General features: G+C 53.3%; 1 protein-coding gene across 2 annotated transcripts; it reads right to left on the bottom strand.

Annotated features, from left to right (window-relative positions):
* Positions 1-812: 812 nt before the first annotated feature.
* STRIP1 (striatin interacting protein 1) lies at positions 813-19196 on the bottom strand. 2 transcript variants are annotated; one of them, XM_004457654.4, is made up of 21 exons: positions 18983-19196; positions 16446-16515; positions 15174-15248; positions 14640-14774; positions 14446-14566; positions 13578-13646; positions 12439-12545; positions 12197-12324; positions 11744-11926; positions 11194-11411; positions 10236-10301; positions 10052-10115; positions 8534-8605; positions 8065-8139; positions 7740-7837; positions 6428-6554; positions 6107-6207; positions 5342-5408; positions 4697-4801; positions 3915-4119; positions 813-2705 (listed from the first exon to the last, which is right to left on the bottom strand). In XM_004457654.4, exons 1-21 carry the CDS (start codon positions 19160-19162, stop codon positions 2458-2460), a joined length of 2514 nt encoding a protein of 837 aa, XP_004457711.1. In that variant the 5' UTR covers positions 19163-19196; the 3' UTR covers positions 813-2457. The 2 variants fall into 2 exon arrangements, with proteins under 2 accessions (XP_004457711.1, XP_058159053.1); XM_058303070.2 differs by lacking the exon at positions 18983-19196 and adding an exon at positions 18659-18844.
* Positions 19197-19397: the final 201 nt, after the last annotated feature.

Here is a 19397-nt window from a genome sequence, read left to right on the forward strand (position 1 = left end):
GTGTCATCTTGGTGAAATTCTTTGCCCTTTTTGTGCCAGTTTTTAATCTGCAAAATACAGTACCTATTTTTCAGGGGTATCCTAAGATATCGGATGCTACACAAAATGCTTAGAACAGTGGCTGGCACGTAGTAAACCATCACTATTTGCTGGCTACTGTGTGGAAAATGCAGCATCTAGTATCGCCCCTGGTAGCTACTTGGCACTCACTAAATTGACTCCTATGACTCACAAGAGACAGTTTCCATCCTCAGGATGACGCAGCTTCGGGGTCCTCAAGGAGTGAAGGAGCAATGGACCCAGAGCCTGGTGAGCAGCCCTCAACATTTTACGCAGCTCCACCCCTCCTGCCTCCTGACCCAGAGGACGTGGAAAGCCAGAGTCTGGTTGGCCATTTGCTCCAAAAAATACTTCTGTATAAAGACCTGGGTTCAAAAGGCCAGTGTGTCACCAACAATCGTGGTGGTTGTAAGGAGGGCCCTACCTCCCAGGGCCAGCTGCTAGAGGTGAAGGGTTCCACCTGCCTGTGCTTTAAAGCCCTATGGGGAAGGAGGACAAAACCTCAGGCCAGGCAAGTTCAGAGACCCAAGCTGCAAGGTGAAACAAGGATGTGAAAACCCACATGCAATGTGGACCATTGACCATGGGGTGCTGAGATGCCCAGAGATGTACTTACCAGGTGCAATGGATGTGTCATGATGATGGGAGTGAGGGTTGCTGGGCGGGGGAGTGGTGGGGTTGAATGGGACCTCATATTTTTTTAATGTAATATTTTTACAAAATCAATTTAAAAAAAAATCCACATGCACATGAATTGTACCAAATTCTTTTATCTCATGCAAGTTCCTTTTGGGGCCAAGGGCCAATCAGGTACAGGACTGCAGGTCTCAAGAGGCATGTGGCCACGACGCATACACTGCTTCCACCCACGCTGGAGGACATCATGGCCTGTCCTGGAAGTCCATCTGGGGTGTCTGGACCGAGGCTTGGCAGGACCCAGGCCAGGCATGCATGGAGCACAAGGACCAGCTAAGGGGAGTCTCCCCAGAATACATTTCCTTTATAGATCAACCCCCTTGGAGGATTCTGAAAAGACCTTTGAGCAATTCTGAAAAGGGCAGGCTCCTTTTACTGGCAGGAGGATGGTAAAATTCTCTGAGGCAGAGCTAAGACAGAGCTAAGCAGAGGCAGAAGTGCCAGGGGTCTGACGGTCAGGGTCGGGGTTCCCAAACCGGCCCCTACCGCAGCACTTTAGCTTGCTTCACCCTCAGTCACTGGGGCTCGTGGGCCTGCAATATTCTTTCCCACGAGGAAGCCGACTCTGGATGGGTGACTACCCTGGGCTCTGAGCGTGTAAGTTCCCTGTCCGTCCTGACCACCTGTCCCAGGGAGGGTCTAGAGCAGGTGACACCCCTTTGACCCATCACCCCCATCCCTAGTACTGAAACTGGTTTGGCTGATTTCAGCTCACGGGTGTGATCCAGAGAAATGTGGGGCTCCTACTGCATTATACCAGACTCAGGAGGTACGTGAAAACTTGCCCCTCCAGTAACCCAGAGCCCTGGAGCTGGGCTGGAGCGACCCCAGATTGATGAGCAGAGGTAACACTCTGGATCAATACCCACATATGCCATCAGACAGCTCCCCCCACCTCTTTCCCCTTAGCCGGAAAAGGCGGGCAGCCTGGCCAGGGCAAGCAGGTGACTTTGCCCACTTCTAGACCTGGAAAAGATATTCTGGGGCTATGTTCCCTGTGGACAAAGCAACAGGGATTGTTTTTACTTTTTAATGTAAACAGAATACATAATAAACACATTAAAAACCCCAACATGGCACGAGAATACATGCAAATTTATATATAGATATTTACAGACCTTTGCAAACCAAGAGGAAAAACGGCACCTCTGGTTAAAGAAAGCTTCTCCTCCTACCCCAGCTCTGCCTAAAAATGCCTAGGCAGCTGCAGGAGCCTCTGCAATTGCTTCTGGATGAAACTTAGCAGGAGGCTGGAATGACACCAGAAACCCTCCAGAGCAAAACCAAGCTGCTCACTTTTTGGTCCTGGCCTTACTCCTAACTCCTCCTCCTCGGCAAGCTGACATGCCAAGGATCTGCAAACCTCTGAAGGAGTCAGCTCGTGACCCCTGAAGTTCAGATGCATGAGAAAAGTTTCCCAGCCCATCCCAGGTTTTCCCAGCCCTGGGCTGACTGAGAAATGAGCTGCAACCAACCATGTCCGAGAGAGGAGGGGGTTAGTGGAGGAAGAGAGGATCCCAAACTGAGAGATGCCTGCTCCTGAGCAGGATGCTAGGAACCAAGGCGGGAGGCCAAATCTGGACTCCCCACAGGCCCAGCGCTGGCTAGGGAGGACACAGTGGGGCTGTGCTGCCACCTGGAGGGGGGTGGGAGCAATGCAGCAACCAACCAGGACAGTACCTCGAGAGTCCCTTCTTCCCTTCATTGGAGCAGCTCTTCCCAGGAAATGGGCTTGGAGAAGACCTCTCTTTCTAACCAGAGGTCATAGTTCATCTGAAAGTCCTCAGGGAGGTCCACCCGCTGGCCCAGGACACTCTGCAGGCAATTATCCACTGGCAAGAAGTCGGGGTTGCTGTGGGCCCGGTCGTAGCGCCGGGTGTTGAAGCGCTCAATATTGGCACGGAGGGCACACTCCTCTGCCTGGAAGTCCCAAGGCCGGGCATCGAGATCTGGGACAAAGCAGGAAGACCTGGTTAGGAGCCAAGCCCTCATGGCACTCCCCATGGGTTCACCATAGGAGCTGAGGGGGCCAGAGGTCAGCCAGCCAGGGCCTGCGAGGCTGACTGTCAACCTGGACCAGGACACCACCAAGCCCCATCCTTCTGGTGAGAGGTAAGGGGAAAAGGATCTGACGAAAGACTGACAGGAACTCCTCCCAGATACACAGGAGGGGCAGCACAAAGAAAAACAGCCACATCTCCAGAGAAAAGAGGCTTGTTCTGCAGAGTTTGTGTCTGTCATGACCCAGAGAGGGAGAGCCACAGTACAACAACCTTCTCCAAGGCTCAAGTTCTCCCTGGTGCTCTGCGCTCAGAGGCAGGAACCTGGAGATTCCTTCATTTGTTCAGTCATTCACAGTCCCTGGGAAAGGCCATCTGTCTGCTGGGGTTAAAGAGATGAAACTGCCACTAACAGCCCTGCGCAAATTCACAGGGCACTGGAAGTGCAGACACACATGGAATCCACTGGTCACGGTGCCACATGCCAGGAACTGTAACAACGGTGCAGCACATGCCCGCAGGCAACTCTGCCCCAGAGAAGGAAAGAACACGTATGCAGGCAGAGACTGGCTGGGGAAGGAGAACACGTGCTGGCAGAGGGAAGAGTGTGGCAGAGACCCAGGTGGGGAAACAGGGCCAGTGGCTGAGGACTGAGTACGCCAGTGAGCCTGGAGCCCTGAGTGATGGAGGCTGGGCCGTGGCAGGCAGTGGGTCTGAAGAGGAAGCTGGGTCCAATCATGCCTTGCTTAAGAGTTTCACTCTAATTCTAAGGGAAACTGGAAGATAATGAAGGATTTTGCTTAAGGAACAACACCACACCTTCTGCATTTTAAAGAGATCACTAGGGTAAAGTTGGAGACACTGAAAGAAGGGGGAGAAACTGGAGGCAGGAAAACGACTTGGGAGATGTAGGCGTTTAGTGGCTAAAACTAAGGCAGCCACGGTGGGGACGGCAAAGAAGGGACAGAGAAAATAGGGCATGACCACAGGTGCCAAGTCTGGGTAGCTTCTCCAAGTCCTTCACTGAGCTCCCACCCTGATGCTACAAGAGCCGGGCTTAGCTGCTCCTCAATGGAAGCTCAGGCAGAGGCCTCGGAGGTACCATGGCAGGGACTGAAAGAAGCCACCCGCCACCCCCGCCCCGTGCCAAAGCCTCACCGTTGCCGTAGGCCCAGTCGTCGTTGAGCCGATGCCGCACCTTCTGGTAGATGGCAGACATTGTCTTCATGTTGCTCTTTCGCCACTGCCGGCCCAGGTACTTGGTCTGCACCTTGAGCAGCTTCAGCACGTAGAGCTGCATCATGGCTTGCTTCACCTTCAGGGCCCGCTTCAAGATGGGGGCTGACTTGAACACCACCAGCATCTGTGGCGGGCACGGGAGAGCGCTCGGGTTGAGGGCAGAAATAAACGTACGGCCCACCACGCTGCGCTCACCCTGACCTGGGCTTTGGAAAGGGTGACCAACCGTCCCAGTCTTCCCCAGATGGAGGGGTCTCCTGGGACATGGAACTCGGTGCTAAAATGGGGAGAGTCCCAGGCCAACTGGGAGGGTTGGTCATCCTCATAACGGGTTGTTTTGGAACTTAAGGAAAGTTATGAATTCCTTCACCAGAAACATTCCTATGTGCATATATGTACAAATCGAGAGGCTTCATGGAGCTCCCCACTCCAGAGGCATCCCTGAGACTCAGGATCGGGAGAGATTAGGAGGATGCAATAAAAGCTCTAAGCATGGTTTTGTCAATTCGTGACTGAGCCTTCCCCAGCCTTCAGTCCACCCCATCAAGAAACCAGGAATCAGCCCTTAAGAGGCAAAGATGTGGCTGCAGGAAACCGAAGTGAGAAGGATGAGGCCTCCCTGCTCAGAGTGAAGGGGCGGTGCGGGGCACAGCACTCTTCTGTGGGCTCCAAGTCTCGTGCCTGCCGACCGCACTACTCACCATCGTCCTTGAATGCTTCCATTTTGTCAGCTTGTTCAAGATCCGAAGCAGATTGATACAAGAAAAGAGGTTCCTCCAGCAAAACTGGTTATTGTCACCAGCTTCCTACAGGGTAAACCCAGAAGTCACAACCTTCTCGGCTGCAGGGTGCTCTGCAGTTTCCCCAAGGCCCTCCGGTACACGACCTCAGAGCAGGAGAGGCCTGGGGGCGGGGGAGTTAGTCCCACTCCCTCTTCTCAGAGCTGCAGCCTAGGGGGTGGGGGATTGAGGCAGAGGGGGCTCTATCTCAGAAGTTGGAGGGGGTGTGGGTTCCCTAAGATTTTCCTGCCAGAAGCCTGGACCATGACTTTAGGAGCTGTGGTCTCAGCATGTGGCCTAGGAGCTATGCCCCACAGGGTTCCGGTGCGGGGAGATGGAAAGCAGCTCTCCAGGGCGAGCTCTGAGTCAGTGGGCCCTGAAAACCAAGTTTTTCCAATGGACAAATCCTATTTCCAAACCTTGCAGCTCTGCAGGACCCTCCCTCTGGCCCGCCTGCCATTACAGCGACCTCCTCTGGGAAGACACCTCGACCCCCGTGCCAGGGGCTGGCTCTCCTCCTGCTGGCCCTTGTGCTGAAGCACGGCTGGCAAGGGCCCAGCCACTCACCAGACTCTCCGCAGTCAGCTCTGGCAGCTCATGCACCACGCAGTGAGGGTAATCCAAGACAGAGATGCTGCCGGGGGCAAGAGAATCGAGACGCCCAGCGTGAGCACAGGCTGAGGCCTGGAGGAGCAGCGGGGACAGGCTGGCTCCTTGTCTCCTCCCTCACTCCTCCCTGGTCTGCGCCACCCATCTCCCCCGCCAGAGGACGAGGAAATCCCTGCTACAAGAGAACTGGTAGGTCCTGCTCTGTCCTGAGGTTTGCTACAGCTTTCTCCATAGCAATGAATCTGGGGTTGGGGGAGGAGACTGATTTATGCCAAGCCTTTACTCCAGTGTCTGCTTGACAGCCCACCACGTGGCATGCCACTGACGAGCAGGTACCAGCTGGCACCACGCAAGGGAGGGAGGGGTGAGTCAGCAGACAGGGCAGCCAGTGCATGTGGCTGAGCTCCTTAGAACAGACCAGCTGTCCCCTCAAAAACAGCTTCAGGAAGGACAGTGAGGGCAGGGCTGTAGCCCGGGATCAGAACACTCCTGCTGAGGCACAGGCTGCGTCACGGTCACTAGACTACGTGTGACTCAGATGTGACACACTGGAGCTCTCCAGAGGCAGGGACTGCATCTCGTTCATCTTTGGGTCCTGCTGCCTAGCAGAGTGCTGCCAGCTTGTGGGTGCTCAGTGAATGTCAGCTGAACGGACTCAGGGCGAGGCACAAGCTGGGAGCCCCACTGTGTGGCCACTCCCACCCCGTCCTTGGTCCTCATCACCTGTTCTTGGCAGTGATGTAGGACATGATATTTTGATTGAAGAACTTTAGGATCAAAGGGATGCAGTTGGCAAACACGAGGTGCTGGGCCATGTATTCGAACTGAAATTAAGAGGAAAAAAAATAAGCGCGCCCCTTGGGCCCTTACCTTTTTCCGTCCAGTCATAAAGGCCTTGGTTGCAGGGACGTGTCTCAGAACTTTCACGCAGGGCTCAGGGGAGGGGTGGAAGGCCAAGGCCTCCGTTCCTCCGGGCTGGAGGAGCAGAGCTGCCTGAGGCCACAGGCCCCGGCCCGGGGACAGGAAGGGAGGCCCCACAGGTACCTGGTAGATGTGATTCAGCTTAAAATGCTTGAGCAGCAGCAGCAGGACTGCAGAGATGGCCTTGACGATGACTTCTTTGTGGCGGTTGACGTCCACCCCCAGCTTCATGCTCTGCAGCACCGTGGTGCTGGAAGCACAGCCAGCCGGTGAGCCGCGGGGGTGCGGCCCCTCCTCCAGGCGCTGGGAGAGGACGGGCCTCCCGCCACCCACAGCTCGGCTCAGGCCCCCGCCCCACCCTCCCCAGGGTAATTCAGGTTGGCGCAGTTTATTTATCGCTCATAATGCCCCCGCCACATTCTCAGCCTGTTTCCCTGCTTTTGCTCCAAAAAATCAAATTCCTCTTTTCAAGATCTTGTCTAAGCTTCTGCCACCTTGTGCAATTACATTCCCCAAAGTGTGTTCCATGGAGTATCAGTACCTTGGGGTGTTTCAAGTTATGTTAAAAAAGGTTTATAATCAGGTAAATTAAGTAATCACCAAATTAAGTTTAGCGTGTTTTCTTAATTGAAGACTTCTCACTGTAAACCTTTAAAAGAGGAGGTGTGACATTTGACTCCAGAGCCCTCTTTACAAGAACATCTTGAGGGCTGAGGGTTCTGCGGAAGCCCTTGTTCCTAACTGACTCCAGCCCCTCCGCTCCCTCACTACCTGCCAGCCCCCGGGCCGGGCAGAGCCCTGCTCCAGGAGAAGCCCAGCAGGGCGTGTGGCTCTGAGCAGGGCCGCCACTGGCAGGCAGGAGCTCAGGTGCAGGCTGAGGTCCTTCACAAGGTGGAATACGACCTCGGCCTGCACCCTCACTTCAAAGAGGTGGGGTCAGAGCCCCAGGGACGAGGGGCCCCTGAAGCTTTCACACGATCACCGAGACATCACAGATACTCCGCCAGCCGGCGCACTGGCCAGCAGGAAGGAGTCCAAGCTCAGCTCGGGGTCAGCTGGTGTTGGCAAACTGCCCAGAAGCTAACCCGACACGTCCTGGATGTCCTAGGCACACAGCTTCAGAGGAACGGATTTAGGCAATGTCTAATGTGGCTCCTCATTGTAAAGACTGAAAGGCTTCCCTCGACTCACTTGGGAATTAATGGCAGGGTCTACACTAGAATCTAGGCCGACTGGATTAAACACCTCTCCAACCAGCAAAACTATTTAATCCAGGACATTTTCCTTTTTGTGAGCCAAGAACACCTGAACTTAACATACAGAGAAGTAGGGCCAAATAAACCAAACTAGCAAAGAGTGGGGCCAAAAAGAAAACAATTCCCAGTGCCCCTCCACCTGCTGCCCGACCCGCTCCATCCGCAGGAATGATACTCACGGCATCTCCTCGGGCAGCACATCCGCCAGGATGTTGATGGAGTCTGTTTTGGCTTTGGAGGTGGGTGCTGCGGCCAGGAGGATCTTCAGCAGGGCGATCTGGGGAGGGGCAGACCACTCAGACCTGTGCAGGAGTGCCCACGACCAGAGCCAGGCCGAGGCGGGCCTACTGCAGGCCAATGGCGGGTAGGAGGAGGGGACGAAGGGACCAGCAGGACATGCTTGAGGCCAAGGAGGTCGGGGCTGACCCTACTGCAGGTGCATATTGATGGCCATGGAGGGGCCCCGGGCACCAAGCAGCCCTGAGGAAGGAGCATGACACTTACCATATACTGAGGCAGGCTCGGGAGCAAGCCTTGGTAGAGGGTTTCTGCAGGGACTTGCTCGACTTCCTCTTCTCCCTTTAACACAATGGGTACAAATGCAAATGCCCACTCTAGACTACATTCTCCTGAGCCGGCCTGGAGAAGATTCTGGACATACAATGTGCCAGGCACTGCTCTAAGCGCTGTACCCTCATTAATAGTTAATACCTAACCACAACCTCATGAAGAAGGTATCATCATCACCCCTTTTACAGACGAGGAAACTAAAGCAGAGAGATGTCGGGTAACTTGCCACTAGGTGGCAGAGCCACAGGTGACGGCCTCAAGCCTGTGCTCTTCGCTTCTGCACTAGATCTATGCCACCCCGTCTGAGGGCTAGCCCGGGAGCCTTTTGAGGGCAGGGCTGAGGGGAGCAGGGTGGCCGAGGCTGAGCACGGTGCCTGAGGAACAGCTGGGGGTTCCAACTCACCCCTGAGAGGGGAGAGCGAAGGTACTCCTCCTCCATCTGTGCCTGGACCTCGGCGATTGATGTGTACTTATGCTGGGGAGAGAGGAAGGAGAAGAGGTGTTGGGGCCACAGGAGGGCAAACTCCCTGACCCTGGCAAGGACTCCACATTTTTCTTCTAACACCATCCTCTGAAGGAGGGCTACGTCACCATGAGGATTCCTACCTAAAATCCCACACCCAAAATATTGTCTAGTTGGGCACTTCTCAATTGTCTCCCTCTTACAACCAGTGGGAAAAGCCCACAGCAGATCAGAAAAAGCAAATTAAAGGAGGGAAAAGGCTTTCAAATAGATACAGTGATAGGAGAGAAAAACTATTAAAAGTCAATGTAAGGAAACGGACTTTGGCCCAGTGGTTAGGGCGTCCGTCTACCACATGGGAGGTCCGCGGTTCAAGCCCCGGGCCTTCTTGACCCGTGTGGAGCTGGCCAGGCGCAGCGCTGATGCGCGCAAGGAGTGCCGTGCTACACAGGGGTGTCCCCCGCGTAGGGGAGCCCCACGCGCAAGGAGTACACCCATAAGGAGCCGCCCAGCGCGAAGGAGGGAGCAGCCTGCCGAAGAATGGCACCGCCCACACTTCCCGTGCCGCTGACGACAACAGAAGCGGACAAAGAAACAAGACACAGCAAAAAGACACAGAAAACAGACAACCGGGGGAGGGGAGGGGAATTAAATAAATGAAAAATAAATCTTAAAAAAAAAAAAAAAAAAAAAAAAAGCCAATGTAAGTACTCAAAAAGTCTAGCTGTACAGGAACCACTTAGTGCTGCAAATTCCAAAAACATATTTTGAAAACACACCAACAGTTAGGCTCCAGGTATCTACTGTTAGTGGAGACACCTACTCCCCACTCCTGCTGCCTTCTGGAGAGAAACGCCCCACCACACACTCACGCCATCCCTCCTTGACTGGTAAGTATGGGAGCAGGGACAGGGCATTCTCAACTCAGCGCCCTTCCCTTTCTCTTTAGAACTTGCCTGCCCACCGAGATCCTCTACTCTCTTCTTCTTGACCAGGCTTAGCAGGGTTCCAGCACTGCCTGGGCCTAGGGAGGCGAGTCCACCTAATTGTGGGAGTCTCATATGGTACTTTTAGGGCACCCATTTTGTTGGGTTCCTAAACTTACCCTCAAATAGCTCTATCAGCAATAAAGCTGGCATTTTAATCTCTACCAGCATACTCCTCTAATTGCCTCGGGACTTGGGAAAGGTAAAGGGAGTACTATTTATTGGGTCCCTTAAAACTCTAACGACTGTCATGTGGTTGGTCTTTAATGAATCCCAGTCAGTCCCAACCAAAAGCTCCACGACAAGTAAAACTTAAGAAGAACTGCTCTGAACACCATCCACACTCCTCTACCCCGGTTCTTCCAGGTGGATGACAATCTAAGAACAGATGACGAGGCTTCTCCCAAAGGGCTGGTCGCACTTCACTCACTTGGGACCAAATGAGGCCAAAAGCTCCCTCAAAGACACTGACCTGTTTCAGAGTCTTGATGCTTTCGTGGATTGGCCTGGGCAGCCCCACCACAGTATTCGTGTCACTGGGAAGAAAGAAGGGCCTGTGTTGAGCCTAGCCATCAATTCACCTGGCTCCCCAAATGCCAAAGGCCAGAGAGCAAGCCTCCTGCCACCTTCTCTAGAGGACCTCGGGTCACACTCACCTGCCTAGAGTATACCCAATGAACTTGCTGCGGCTGGACTCGAGGAATATCTCAATGTCTTTTTCTCTGTCAAAGAAAGAGGTTTGTGCTAAGCAGGTTTTCAGAGTTAAAAAACACGGAACTTCCAGAAATTGTGAAACCAGGAGAAGAAAACATCTCCCAAAATTGTTTCTCTTAAGAAGAAAAAAAAAGGTAGTAGAATAAAATGCTTTCTTCATAATTTTGTGGATTACCTGGAAATATAACTACTTTATTTGTATAAATAAATTGATACACCAAACTTACAAGCATATTTTACCCAGACAGCAATAACAAATAAGCCAAAAGAATTAAATATTTAGAACTTTTACAACAATTGGAGGTATAAGCTACTGATTTTGAATATGGGTTGTTTTTCTGTTCCAAACAGTCAGCTACCTGTGTTTTCTGATGACCTGTTTTGCATCTTCTTCACTAGTCTCAATACAGAGGCTATATGGGGATCATGAAAATGACTTCTACACCTTTCATGTGCTCATCTATTTCTTAAATTGGTGCGTTTATATATTTATATATTTCCAGGTCCCACTCCATCCATCTACTACCCCACATCTTAAATATCTTAACTACTGTTCTACAGAAACATACTGTCTGTCCTTAAACCATTCCACCCCAGGTAGGCAGGGGGATGATTTCTCTTATGTCCTTGCTTTTATTTTTTTCCTACCCCCTTCACTAGTGTCAGGACTAATCAATAGCTAACTGAACTTACTGACCTCAAAGCCATACATGTGCCCCCTTGGGCAGGGCCAGCTCCTGAGACCCCTGGGCCAGGACAAAGCACTTTTAGAGAGCCTCAAGCCAAGGCCTGCCTGGCCTCAGGGCTCCTTGTCTGGTGACTCAGGCCAAGTGCCAGGCCTTGGAAGTGCGACGGTTGTGGCATCAGGAGCAAAGAATTTTCCAGAGGTCTGAGACTCACCTGACCTTAGGAGCCCATGGGAGCCCCTTTGGGCAGGTAAGTCGGTCGGTCTGGGGGTGCTGCAGTGGGGGAGGCATCACCTCATCTCGCTCAAGGGGGAACGGCTCCCCCTCCAGACTGTTGTCATCATCATTCTCTTCTTCCTCTTCTCGAGAGTCATCGGCCTTGTAGGGATCCCGCTCATTGAAGGCATCTAAGTTGTCCTGCTTTATCAGAGCCTGGAAATGGAGGGCAGGGAGAACAGACAGCAAGAGCCAGCTCAAGAAATGGGAAAGGGAAGTGAGGCTAACGTGTTCCCAGGAACAAGGGAAATGGAAAAACCCAAGAGGAAGTCGTGATTGGGACCAAACAACAAATCATTTATTGTCCCGGTTCCTCAGAAGTGCTGTGTCCTGAGTGCCCACTATAAACCGGGCGGGCTGGGGACCAAGCGCCCCTGTCCTAGAGACGGTCATTCACGCTAGCTCAGGGATGACTTCCAGCAACCCCGCTCCTCCCTGGCTGCTCCATCTGTCGACAATGAAAACCCCAGGGCCTCCGCCAGCCGCACCTTGTGCTCTCGCCGGCCCCGTTTCTGCTGCTGCTCGATCAGGTCGGAGGCAGACGCTGGGGGCGAGGCGGCCCTCATGTTGCGGATCACTTTGATGCTGTCCTCAGGCAGCGGCGGCAGGCCCAGCATGGTGCGCTTCTCCGCCTTCATGCTCTGCAGCTCCTCGAAGCCGCCCAGCGTGCACTGCATCACAGGCAGGGGCGCAGGGCCGCGTCAGTGTGCCCACCAAGAGGAGCGAGACACCTGGGTCCCTCGTCACTGTGTTAGACTTGAAGGCACCCATGAGCCACGTCTTTACAGAGATCCACACCACCTCTGGGCTAGGGATTACATTCACCCCAAAGGAGAAGGCAGGGACATCAGCAAGGGAGAGCAGAAGGTATTCAAAAGGATACAGAGTGACAACTTGCCCCCATGCCCCAGCACTGGAGCTTCCCTCAGGCAGGCGCTCACCAATACTGTCTTCCAGAGCAGCAAGAGGACTTTCTTCATGGGGAAGTGAGGGGCATGGCCACTGCAAAATTTGGTCACCATCCCGAACAGCATGATGGCAAATGGCTCATTGTTGTACAGTGGGGAGCCTGGTGGCGACAAGAGGGCTCAGGACCACGGGCAGGAACTGGGCCCGTCTGAAGCCCCTGCGCCGCCAGCTGCCCTCCCGGGCAGGGCCTCTACACAGGCCGCCCAGGTCCTACCCAGTTCGGCCCTGAAGGTCTGCCGCATCGTCCTCCACTCTGCCTTATCGCCCTCACACTCCTGATGAATGGCCTCCACAATCAGGTACATGATATTGAGCAGAACCCTGAGAACAAGAGCCAGCAGGAAGAGGGGTCAAGGGAGTGCCACCGGCTTCCTCCATCTCCACTGCCACGAGAAAAGCCTGCGCACAAGGGTAGCTGGATGGGGGAGGGCTGTAACGGAGAGAAAACTGAGAGAAGGGAAGTCGGAATCTGAGAGTAACCCAGATCAAAGGAACGATTGAGTCATCCCCTCTTGGTGCTTCCTTCTGTTTTCTACTGCTATGGCTGGGGCCACATCTCACTCGGTTGCATAGGTACAGTGCCTAGAAAGGTGCTGACACAAAGCAGGCTGCTGAACGAATGAATATTAACAAGAATGGTCAAGAGCATTTCCTCCCAAAATTTCCTGGAACGAAGAGGAGCTAGTGGTGGAAGAGGGTATCCGATCAGACAAAGAACAGGGGCAGAGTGAGAAGAATGAAAGAGGATGAGGGTGGGGTTTACCATGATGGAGAGAAGTCAGGAGGTGGGGTATCATCCAGGAATCCTAACTATGGGGGGAGTTCCACAAACACCCAGAGTCGGGAAAACCTCCAAATTCACAAAAGGAGACACATCAGTCATCATGAAATGGAAAGAAGATCTTGTTTTTTAGCAGTTACCATTACTTCCTCTGCAGCCACAAAACATTATGAAGTTGTCAAGTCTAATCTAATGGAGATGAAGATCAAGCTGCGCATCCACAAGGAGCCACAGCGTTATGTCCTGCCCACAAATAAAATACCACATGACCGTGTCCTCAGCAGCAGCTTGGGCAGGAGGCCCACACCTAACTGTGGCTCCATGAAGTGGCTAGATCCTGGAGTTTCCTTTGGGGGTCTCAGCCCAGAGCCCCACTGAGGCAGAGCCCCAGCAGGGCGTAGAATCCTTCACAATGGGCCTGATGTACCTGCGGATTAGTGTGGTACACTGCGGTACATAGAAGGGTGCACATCACGGCGAGGAAGCCCAAAGGCACCTTTCCACGCCCTGTCCTGATCGGATTCTCCAACACTTGCTAAAGCGCAGGAAGCCCAGGCTAGCCGCCTTCTCACCTCAGGTCTGTGCTGTCAGCCAGGGAGATGGCGGGCTTCCTCACTGCACTGCTGCAGGCGGCACTGTTGCTGCAGGAAAGAGTCGAGAGTCAGTGCCTTCCCCAGGAAGGAGGAAAGTGATCCACCTGACACGTGCTGCCCAGCAGAGGAACAAAACACCATGGCACACGCTCAGACTGTACAACAGGCCTTAGGACACAGTGGTTAGGAGCCCAGGCTCTGCACCAAACTGCCAAGGTTTGAATCCTGGCTCTGCGTTTACTAGCTGTATGCCCGTGGGCAAGGCACTTCTCACTTACCTCACCTGAAAAATGGGGATAATAGTACCTAAATCACTAACACGAATTAGTACATATCCCGTCCTTAGAACAATGCCTGGCACATGGCAGGCACTCGGTGGGGTTCACAGCTGTTAACATGGCCGCTGTCATCCTAGCTGAGCAGCGGCTGGCCCGTCCACTGGACACAGGACCAGTGGTGACACAGGCTAGAGCAGGCTTTGGTTCAGCCCATGGGTCAGGCCTGTGTGTGGCTTCCTGCTGAGGGAAAACTGCAGCACAAACACAGAGGAGTCCGCTGGTTCAAAGGAGAGTTTAAACGAGAGGCCTCCTTTTGAGGGGTACCTTAGGCCTGGGCAGGACCTGCCATGTCTGGTGTAAGTAAAGTCTGTGGCATTAGGGAGCTGCAGGAACTGCCCCTTGGAAGCTATCTGGGTGAGCAACTCCCCGCTATCTGACTCAGGTGGTGAGAACAGAGCCTGGGACCAGAGCCGGCCCCGTGGGCCCATGTAATCCTCTCCAACTCTGCCCTCCCTTCCACCCCTGCTTCCCCTTCCCCTCCTCTCAAGCCCCTCAGAAGAAGTGCTCACTCTATCTCCATGTTCAGGAGCTCCACCAGAGCATTGAAGGTGCCCACCTCCAGGAGCAGAAAGATGTTGTAGCGCATCCAGGACTGCACTTCTGCCTCCGAACCGCACTCCCCGAAGGTGCCTGCAACACAGGGCAGCGCTCGCCAAGACCCCCGGGCTCCTGGGCAATGTGCCTGGGGAGGGCCTCTCAGTACCTTGGGCAACGTAGAGAATGGCTCGGGCCACCCTGAGTCTCTTCTCCCTGGCGGTGACTTCCAAGCCGTCCAGGAGCCTCATGGCATGGGTACGGTGCTGATTGGTGTCCAGCTCGGTCCACTTCTTGTCTGTTACTGCAGGGTAAGGAGTTACAACTGAGCCCAGAAACACCCTCACACTGGAATGGACATGGTGAAAACCCACCAAATTCAGGATTGCCACAGGGCTAGGAAACTCAGAGACAAGATATTCCCCGTGTAAAGGATAATGTCATAGTACTTCCATGAATCTGAATTTCCAGACAGAAACAGTGGTATTTTTGTGAACTTTAAAGCACATGAAGTATTTCCCCCTGCCCCAATACTCAGGTTCTGAAACACGAGACTCTAAATGCCACATCTCGCCTTGCAGGCTCATGGCTCAGCAGGCTTCTTAGGTCGCTCTAGGAGACACAGGTCATTCAGATGGCCGAGAGAAATGCTGCAACTCTCATGCAGCGTGAAGGGAACCAAGATGGGGAGAACGCCTCTCACCATGGAGCCGGAAGTCCTCCTCAAAGCATTTCCGATTCATCAGGAACTCTGGCCCTTCTGTGTAGCTATAAAGTTCTGTAAAGAAGACAGACTCATTACCGTCGGCTCCACGTCCACATTCCATGCCCACGACTCACAGGTAGCACAGAAGGTAAGGTATGTGCTTCGAGTCCCAACTCTGTCCCCAAGTCACCATGACTCCTGGATTATGCTAAGTATGAAGGGGTCGTGGGGCCCTGCTGTGCACGACGGAGAGGATGCCCACTTGCTTTGCAGCTGATAACCAGAATGCCAGCAAGCGTAAGTATGGGCACTTCCAGTCTGGTGCACATAAACCTCAAAATGCCACACCAGAGGCTGACCATCAACCTGAACATGTCTGTGTCTCTCGAGTGGCCACCACCTCCTACGTAGGGCCTGTACTATGGAGGCCTGAGAAGCAGCTCAGGTGGGCCTCACATTACACACGCACAGTAGCTGCAGTGACAGATGTCCGCAGATGCAACCACACTCGCGGCGTCCCTTGGGACCCACTGCTCTAGGAGTGACGACTTCAGGGGCTAGTGTGTGGCCAAAGGACATCACTAACTGACCCACTTTGGGGTGGGTCTTGGCCAACTGAGCTGACCACATAGAGATGCTTCATAAAAGGAAAGGGCGGAAACGGACTTTGGCCCAGTGGTTAGGGCGTCCGTCTACCATATGGGAGGTCCGCGGTTCAAACCCCGGGCCTCCTTGACCCGTGTGGAGCTGGCCAGGCGCAGCGCTGATGCGCGCAAGGAGTGCCCTGCCACGCAGGGGTGTCCCCCGCGTAGGGGAGCCCCACGCGCAAGGAGTGCGCCCGTGAGGAGAGCCGCCCAGCGTGAAAAGAAAGTGCAGCCTGCCCAGGAATGGCGCCGCCCACACTTCCCGCGCTGCTGACGACAACAGAAGCGGACAAAGAAACAAGACGCAGCAAATAGACACCAAGAACAGACAACCGGGGGAGGGGGGGAAATTAAATAAATAAATAAATCTTTAAAAAAAAAAAAAAAAAAAAAAAGGAAAGGGCGACCCAAAGTCAGGAGATATTCAACACTTGAACCAAATAACTAACGTGTTTAAAATGTACCATAAGTAGGGCTAACTAAGGAAAAATTAACTTCGAAATGATACTCATTCAGCACTTTGGGCAACATAGAGAATGACTCCCAATTTTCTTAAAGATTAGTACAGAAAGAAAAAAAAAAACCATCCCCCCATCCCCAAACAGTCGGAAGGTCTGTGCTTTACCAGAGAGCTCCGCAGCCCACTTGTCTGTGTCAGCATACTCAAACTCCAGGTCTGGCGACTCGGAATAGCCCTGTTGAGATACGAGAGCCTATGCAAAAGACGATTCGGAGTGTTTTCCAAAGGAAAAAAACACATGCTTCCAGAGCCACCTTTGTGTTCCAGGACACCACTGCCCCACTTTTTTGATGTTTTATCACAATATTTTAACAGGTTCCCCTATTAAACCCTCTCCAGAACATCTTATACTTTTCCTTCAGAGCATTTATCATAACTTGTAATTATACATTGGCATATTCATTTGTTTAGTGTCTGTTCTCCATAAGACTGCAAGTTCCTTCAGAGTAGGAACTTCATCCATTTGCTCACCAATGATTTCAGAACGCCCAGCACAGAACCTGGCATGAATGAGTGAATGCATGAATGGTTTATGTTAAAAAAAAAATGTTGAATGAATGAACACAGAGCTTCTCTGTATTTTGTGCAGTGAATGACCAATCCACATGGTGCTAAGATTTCGGAAGCCTCATTTCTTTCTGGCTAGTAGACTCTTAACTGCTCAGGACAAAGTGGGTACAGAAAGCCCTTCAGCCTTCCTGCCCCTCTCTCAAATTTCAACAAGAAATAACAAGCAGGAGAAGGCAGCAGTGGCACAGAATGGCTTCCCACCCTGCTTCCTCCCACACACCGGGGAGAATATAGCAAAGGGAATTTTTTCACTGCTGGGGATAGGTGATAACTGAGGACACACCATCTTGGAAGTCTTGTACTGGGAAGAAAGAAAAAGTGAAGGAACAGGTTAAGTCCTTAGGCGTCACTGCAGTCTACTTGGGAAGATAAAGTCACCCATGCGTGCCCAAGAGCAGACCCACAAGTACCGAAGAGCACCAAGAACTCTCCTTATTTGACCTGTTTTGACCTATTCAGAGGCAGCACAATGTACACTTTCGTAATTTACTGAGCTTCAGCTATCTTGAAGGGTTTTAAGGAAAAATCAAAATTATGTAGCACCCAGAGGGCTCTCATCAAATGTAAGCCTCCCCGACTTCCAGGCGTTGCTCTGGTTGTACTGATTTCAATTATGACTAAAGAAAGAACAGAGAGCAGCAGCGGCATCTAATTAGAAACTGGATTTAAACAGTCCTCTCAACTTAAAAGTGTCCATTTGACTGACCTTTCATGTGCTGAATTTATATGAAATTAAAGGGTATAAAGGGAAATTAAAAATGCATTAACCACCATTCATAACTACATAGGAATATTTTAAACTATTTTTAAACTACACTCCTCTCACCATGAAGGGGTGGGTTCACCCCCACCGTTCCACAACCCTCCTCACTTCAAAAGGTATTGAGAACACACCACTGCTGTCCCCATCACGCCACCAGGCTAGTTAGGGCTCCGGGAGGATTGGTTTCTTTCCTTTTTACAAATAATTCATTTCAAGCTCATGGTACATCTCCTTTAGACCGGCCAAATTTTGATGTTTTACTATGTTTGTTGAGCTTGCCAAAAACAACAACAAAGAAGTCTCAGAAGAGCTGATTTCACAGGCCTAAAGATCGTCTCCTCACTCTCTAGTACGATCTGGTACATTCACTGAATGAAGAATTCCTTCCAATCAGTAAGTGCCTGACTGCGGCTCAGCCTCTGGGTTGCCTCAGGTAAGGAGACCTCCTGGTAAGTGCTGTGGAAACGTGCTGATTAAGAAGCCCTAACATTCTGCGATGTGTGTGTGTCTTCATTCATGAATTCTACAAAAGGAGGTAGTGGGAGGAATTCTTTAACTCGGGACGAGGTGCAGTCAGCTCCAGACTACAGAACTACGGTGTCTCCGGGACGAGAGGAACAGCCCACTAGCAAAAGAGGGAATGCTGGCCCTAAAGCACGTTTCAAATGTGCACTTCTGCTTCTTACCAGGCCAGCTTCAGGCACACCGGGCACAACCCAGCCACCAAACACCGTCACAACATCAGAGGCAACTGGGGCGGCGCCCCCCTCCCAGGCGCGCAGCCTCTGCGCGCGTAGTATTATTAGTGACAATTAGCGCCGTTCGGCCTCAAAGCGCCTTCCAGACCCCTCGCCAGTCCCTTCTCGGCCCACACTCGCCGCCCACCGCGCGCCGCGGGAGCGACACGCCCGAGACCCCGAGATCAGGGAGTTGGGGTACAGCCGCCCCGGCCCCCTGGAGCTCAAGCAGACCAATGACTCCTCACCCCCGAAATGGTCTGCGGGGCGGCTTCCCCAGAGGCGGGGGCCCCGAGGCTGCCCTCAGTTCCGGCCCCAGAGGAGCAAACGAGCGGCCACCCGGCTCCGGACGGTCCTCGGGGGCGGCGGGGCTCGGGGGCGGACCCCGGCTCCACGCTCCTGGCGCCGGGCGGTGCCAGCCTTGCTTCCTGCTCCTCTCCCTGTAAAATAACAGCTTCCCGGCAGGGACCTGCCGACTTCCCCGGGCAGCCCAGTGTGGACCCGGGAGCGGCCCCGAGCCCGGGCGCCCCGCCGCCGCCCGCGGGGCCAGCCTCGCCCCCCGAGGTCCTGACCTCCGAGTCTTTGCGCTGGTTGCGGTTGAACTCCCGGGCTTTGCCCCCAGGCAGGAGGCCCCCGCCGGCTCGCGGCGCCCCGGGTGGAGGCTGCGCGGAGGCCGGCGGCGGCGGTGGCGGCGGCTGGGGCTGCTTGTTGTTCGCGACCAGCGGGCCAGGACCGCCGGCTGCCGGCTCCATCTTGGCTGCTCCACACCCCCGGCTCAATTCTCGGAGACTCGCCGTGATGCGACTCTCGCGTGATTTCAGCCAGGAAATTTCCTTGGTCGCCATATTAAGTGTGGCGGCGCGTCCTGGAAGCCATCTTGGCTGCCCAAGAGCTTTCTTGGTTTCCTCTGCTTCAAATATGTGTACTTCTTTCCCTTCTCTGCATCTGTAGTTTCCACCCCTTCCTCCCAGTTTAAATGACATTTCA

The sequence above is a fragment of the Dasypus novemcinctus genome, chromosome 9 (assembly GCF_030445035.2).
Source record: "Dasypus novemcinctus isolate mDasNov1 chromosome 9, mDasNov1.1.hap2, whole genome shotgun sequence".
Lineage (NCBI taxonomy): Eukaryota > Metazoa > Chordata > Mammalia > Cingulata > Dasypodidae > Dasypus > Dasypus novemcinctus.

What these genes read in the sequence shown, in the direction of transcription:
- STRIP1 (XM_004457654.4), bottom strand. Translation starts at nt 19,162, where the DNA reads ATGGAGCCGGCAGCCGGCGGTCCTGGCCCGCTGGTCGCGAACAACAAG. An exon ending in GCTGACAGCACAGACCTGAG is followed by an intron (nt 12,546 to 13,577) that starts GTGAGAAGGCGG and finishes TCTTGTTCTCAG; the next exon opens with GGTTCTGCTCAATATCATGT. An exon ending in GGAAGCATTCAAGGACGATG is followed by an intron (nt 4,120 to 4,696) that starts GTGAGTAGTGCG and finishes TGCCCGCCACAG; the next exon opens with ATGCTGGTGGTGTTCAAGTC.